Source organism: Bradysia coprophila (assembly GCF_014529535.1).
Source record: "Bradysia coprophila strain Holo2 chromosome IV unlocalized genomic scaffold, BU_Bcop_v1 contig_5, whole genome shotgun sequence".
In the NCBI taxonomy this organism is placed as follows: Eukaryota; Metazoa; Arthropoda; class Insecta; order Diptera; family Sciaridae; genus Bradysia; species Bradysia coprophila.
In genome coordinates, this window is record NW_023503374.1 from 5,573,972 (window position 1) to 5,580,226 (window position 6,255).

A 6,255-nucleotide genomic window follows, 5' to 3' on the forward strand; every position below is an offset into this window, starting at 1 on the left:
AAAACCGAAAACGGATTTATCAAAATCAAAATTTTTGGATAAAGAAACTTTTTACAAAAATAAATTAGTGCAGAACACACAGTTGCAGAGTTAGGTTTTTGAGCGAAAATAACCAAAATAAAATTTTCCGCCTTTGTTTCTGGGTTTTTCTTATGAAATATTTGTACAATTTTCTAACATAACGAAGTAGAATTTTTAGTTAAAAAAGGGAAAGTTTTGCCGCCGCTTTAATTTATTTTATACAAAAAAAAGGAAAATTAATAAAATGATGAACATGAACAGAACAACCAATAAAATACAAAAATAATAAATAACATTATACAAGAGAACCCGTTGTCAGTCGTTTCATTTAGACCAGCAAAGTGACATGATCGGTACCATTTATGGGCAAATGTTTCACAACTTTAGCAAATTCATCCACTTCACAGGCATAAGTGTATCCCTTCACGATATTCTTTCTGTCCCACTTAAACCACAACAATTCATCAGCGACATCCTCACAAATCACATACTCGCTCTCAATTTCTTCGATAGTGGCAAAGGGGTTATTGACTCCGATTACAGCCACTCCCAAAGTAGAATCAACAGTCAACACAACTTTGTAAAATAATTTTGGCACCGGAACGACACCACTGTCATTGAACTTATTCGACAGATATATCGGTTTTGGTTGTCCGATCGCATCGTGATACGATAGAATGCCATAAGTTCCGGTGTAAATATTCGCTACAATATTCCGGTCGGCAATCAATTGCCGGACGCCTTGTTCGATTCGTTCCCAATTGCCCGAATTAAATGATTGCCATTGGGGCGCTGAATTTATTAGCCAAAATGTTGCACGCTGTTGGGATCCGAATAGGAAATCAACCTTTGGAGTTAGATGACCTCTGACAAGGAAAAGTGATTTTTTGTCGTCGGCGAAATGGGATGAAATGTTGCTGTGGCCCAATGTCTGTTCGAAGACCGTTTTCTGTTTATTTCTGTTGAACAGTTTGTTGATGTTAGGCGCTTGCTTAAAGAACTGACCACGAATAAAATGCGGACGTGGTACTGATCGCTGAAAGCCAATATTTTGCGGCATCTGAATGTGATGGGTATACAATGTGGTTTCGTGGGTGTGATTGTAACAAACATCGATTATATCCAGAAATCGATCATTCGTTACGTTGAATCCAATTTGAATGAGATCCGAATTATCGTAACAGAATCGATAGGTTTGGCGAGTGGTATGATAGGCATGTGAACTGCACTTGATGGACTTGAAGTCGATTGGTACTTTGTTATGTAGTACAGTGTCGTTTTCTAAGCAGGAAACGATCACGGTATTGGATGTAGACGTTGGAAATAGAAACGTTTTTGAACAGAACAATTCCAATTGCTCATTTGGCTCTAAAATTATTTCCCCATCCTTGTTTTGAGGTTGGGAAAATTTTCTTGTGTTTGGAACTATGAGGAGTGGTTGCGGATTACCTAAGTGCTGATTGATGTTTATGATGCATCCATGTGTACCTAGCCAATATCAATTGATCGTATTAGTGTGGTTCGTAATTAAAATAAATTTTGTCCTCACTCTCGAATCTCTAATAATTCTGAAAGGTTGTGTCGATAGGTAATAATTAAAATTCAGTGAAAACGAGAAATGGTTCTTTCATCTAGCACTTCAAACAACAAACATCATGTGTTCTTTCATTCGTTCAAAAAGTAGTTATCTCTCACACGTCGACGTTTTTTCAAAGCTAAACATCTAATTAAATGCCACACCGTAACAAACATACCTACGGATGGAGGGAATCCTTCATTAACATTTATTTCGTGAAATACTGGAATTTCTCTAGCGTATGATTGATATATTCCAGTCACTGTCAAGACAAACAACACTGCTTTAATGGACATTCTCAACGATTCAACGATTTCAAGTGATCAGTTGTTGGCATCACCAAATAATCGCTTAGACTAAAACCAAAACTAAAAAAGAATTCACCAACTTCACTCTCACAATTCTCCATACAATAATAACATCGCATTCCTGTTATCTACCTTGATTCTTTTGTCGGAAGTTCAATATGTAAGTAACGGGTGATTCGAGAAATGTTTCTTTCTTATTCGATTGATTGTTGCAAAATGCAACTGATGGTCTGTAGTATGTTCGTGAAGTCGATGTTTGTGATGAATTTCTTAAAATAGAAATTGACTTGAAATGTTAAAGTTTAACTGTTGTACGAAATAGTGGACAGTGCCAATATTTCTACTTTCGTCTGCATTTTGTTGAATTTATCAGAAATGAAAAATTGAACCACCCTAAGCATCTTCAACACACTGAAAGAATTTCGTTTCAATATTTTCCATAATGAATGAGATTTCAAGACCGTTAAGAATGTACATTGATTGCGATCTGAGCTTTCATTCATTCATTTGTCTTATAAAAATTTAGTGTCATTGCGAGAGTGATTCATAAAACACTCGCAAAGAAAAGATTTGTTTTATGGTTGCTCTGTGTGGAGAATGATTTTACCTTTCTATGATACAATCGTTGTGTGTACCATTCAATTATCTTCTTTGTTGATTTTATTGTTCACTTCTTATAAATAAGTATAGTCGACAAAAAATGCTGACATAATCGGTGATAAGTCGACCATTGTTCCTTCCGTACAATAAATGATACCACTCGGTTTTACTATCTTAGTTTAATAAACTTCCTCGAACATTTTGTTTTGGCGATAATATAATTGTAACAAAACATACTGTCACCGCCAAAAACATAAAAGAAACCATCGCATGTAAAGCCGTACTTGACGGTTTTCCTCTTGTAAGCGGCCCAGACGAACATTCTCAAACAAAATCAATTGATTCAGCACACCTTCAAAGATCCAGTTCAATAGTAATTAATGAATGACATTTCTAACCGTGTGTTTCGGTTTGTCGATCGACTGTCACAGCGTGGGTGCTCCGCCTGAAAAGAAAGAAAATAATCGATTTAAAGGAGCAAGAACTGTTGAAACGTTTAAGCTCGCGCTTAAGCCACGGTTACAGACATTTTTTTCACAGCATCAAAGTTATATTTGTACCTTTGAAAACTGTAAAAGCGATAATCAGATTAAGAGTGATATCGCCAAAACATCGAACAAAACCAGACATTTTCGGACAAGGGGTCACAGATATTATTGACTTATGGCTCATTCGATTCGTTGAACTTTTGCTAGTAAAACGTAGTAGTACGTTTGGTGAACTTTATTTTGTTTTCGACGCTCGAGGTCATGAAGTAAGGGCCTGCCAAAAGAGCTCCAAAATCGTTTTCTCGCGATTAGTCGAGTAAAACAATTTTGGGAAAAAAACTTTTTTTAGCTAGTCTTTTGGGCCTTGATGAGACGCACATGTTGACCTGTTGGTGATATCAATCATTTTAGGTGAAAAAATAGGCGATTTTCCCAAGTCCCTGACCGGCTGCAGTGACATTAGTTCAAGACAAGGTATGTATGGTGAGAGAGCCTAGCCTCTGTAGTACCATAATATGGAAAAACATCCCTGGATAAGTTTCACTGCAAACTATTGGATCGACTTTGGTGGAAGTCCACCCCAAGTCGACGAAATTTTATCCCTTTCTTTCGTTTGTTTTTCGCTTTTTTGAGGTTTTTTGTGCGGCTATTCATTATTTATTGCTGACAAGAGTGAGTTCAACTAAAATAAAGAATTTTTCGAATACATCGTGGGTCTTATACTCTTGGAAACCAAATTTCGATCTATTTGGACTATTTTCTATATAAAAGTGGGATATGAAGCATTTCTGGACTTTTTTTTGTGGCTTTTCAATATTTATTGGCAGACCCTTACTTCATGACCTCGAGCGTCGACAACAAAATATATGACACCAAACGTAGTACTACGTTTTACCCGCAAAAGTTCAACGAATCGAATGAGCTATAAGTCAATAATATCCGTGACACCTTGTCCCAAAGTTGTTCGAACATTTCGCGATACCACTCTTAATATAATTTGAACAATATTGGACAATTCAAAAATGGGTTTTTACCAGAACTTTTTTATGTTTATATAATTAAACTGGCTGCATAGGGGCACTCTAAAATTTTTTTAAAAATATTTTGGGTTTCTTTAAAAAGTAACTTACTCGAACGATTATTGTCAGCTAACAGGAGATCCAGGAGATTCAGCTTTTAACGTAACACCTTTGAATGATATGTTACGTTTTCGCAATTCCAGCTTAGGCTCTGGGAGATTGTCCAATTCTTGCCGTCCATGTTGTCAGAAAAAAAAAGTAAATGTCATCATAAACAGAAATGTAAAGCAAAAAGCATAGAGAAAAGAGCGTAATTATATTCTAGTTTTAGGGGTGCGGGAAATGTTAGATTTACAGAAATGTTTTAAGTATGCACGGACACGAAAATATGCGTTTAAATTGTTGTTTATAAGAAAGCTTACGGGAAGAGAAAAGTGAAATTCGACTTGTTTTCTAGTTTGAGAGTTGTTGTGGTTTGTAATTGATTCCACAAGAATTTCGTTGAACAAATGAATATCTAGATTTTTATTTTCTGAATTTTGAGCAGACACGCTCTCGCAACATAACATGACCCAGGACACAGTTACCGCTGCTACTGTACATTTGACCAGTTCCATTGTAAATGAAAAATTGGAAATTGGAATGAAAAAGTCAAATGAACAAAAAATGCAAATTAAAAGGTTCTAATCTGGTGAAATTGATAGTTTTATACCTATTCACCCTAAATAACACTTTTCTGAACAAATAAACATAAATTCGTCGATTTTTGTTCATTCGACTTTTTTACTCTAACAAAAAATTGCCAACTTTGGGCTTCAAAAACAAAGCTCCTATGATTTTTTTCAACTTGTAATCATAAAACTTCTCTGCAATGTATTCTCTATGAGATTACCTGTTCAGACATACCTCACACGATGCATTATGTCGTCATTTGCCGATTTTGTTTGCAAATAAAGTTGAAATTTTTGGTTGAAAAGTCTTAGTTGGGAACACTGACAGAGTTACCCTGCCCGAGTGAAGGCGAAGAACAACAACGTTCTTATGGTATTTCATAGCTGAACTCCTCAGCTATTCACTACAGTTAGCAGCAATGTCTTCTGTTCCCAACTGCCTGAGATATCTGGCAACATTGTGTGCAATTTCATGCTATTACCCCAAAAATCAAAAATCAGCCTAGAGGCAAGGGAAAAATGAATTTTTAAATTTTTTTTTTGCTGTTTGGGATTCCTTGGTCAATTCTGAGTACAGCCTGGGGCCAGGCCTTTTAAATAGAAACAAAATGAAAATACGACCCACTCTAGTATGTAGATGTGAAACCACGGCAGAGTAAAATAAACCGTGCAGGAGCGGTTCATTTTCGAAATGTCAAATAATACATTGTATGAAAATGACCTCAACTGAACACTGAATACTAGATAATACAGGTCCCTAGTCAAATCAAGCGCTCCTGCTTGGTATAATTTACTCTGTCGTGGTGAAACACATTTTTTCACTTTTGCTTCACAGAACTTGCACTCCCACGGAAAATATGGTGCAATCTAAATCGGATGATATCAGGTCACGGTAACTTCAAGTGGAAATTCATCAATGATCCAAGTTGCAGCTGTGGTGAGGCGAGACAGAGCATGAATCATATTTTGCTTGATTGTCCGAATAGTAAATGCACGGGACAAGTAAGTGAGTTCATCAATTTGACCAATGACGCTGTAAGTTGGCTTTCGACCCTCAAACTGTAATGTTCTGTAGTGTCTTACTTGTGATATTTTTTTTCTTCAATTTAAATTCAAAATTTTATTTTTTCGTTATTGCTCCTTAGATACACGCTGTCGCTTCGAGAATTGTACAATTTTGAGACAAATAAACCATACGCTAAATAAATTCACAGGTGTGACCACATATATGTCAGTAAATCTGAACTTGTTGTAATACAAAATTGATGCATGCCTCATGTGATGAATTACTTCATTCCAATCTACTATTGGTATTTACCTCTGTCTAATCTTTTCCAGTTTTGAGAAATAATTTTATGGAAGCCTCCTGATAATAAATAATATCACTCATTTGTGAGTGTCTCCATTGCTTCGATAAAATTATTGGCAAATTACGTTATTTATAGCTCTTATCAATATGTCCATTAGATTACTGTAAGCCTATTACGCACTCTTCGCTGAGAGCATTTTGTCCTCGAACCTCAAGTGAAGTTAAAATATTTAATTGAGCCGCGAATTGAGTTCTCCATGCGA

The 6,255-nt window shown here is 36.0% G+C and overlaps 1 protein-coding gene across 1 annotated transcript; it reads right to left on the reverse strand.

The window, feature by feature from the left end:
- Positions 1 to 48: 48 nt before the first annotated feature.
- Positions 49 to 2,032, reverse strand: LOC119071922. The gene is made up of 2 exons (XM_037177044.1): positions 1,776 to 2,032; positions 49 to 1,509 (listed from the first exon to the last, which is right to left on the reverse strand). Exons 1-2 carry the CDS (start codon positions 1,891 to 1,893, stop codon positions 350 to 352), a joined length of 1,278 nt encoding a protein of 425 aa, XP_037032939.1. The 5' UTR covers positions 1,894 to 2,032; the 3' UTR covers positions 49 to 349.
- Positions 2,033 to 6,255: the final 4,223 nt, after the last annotated feature.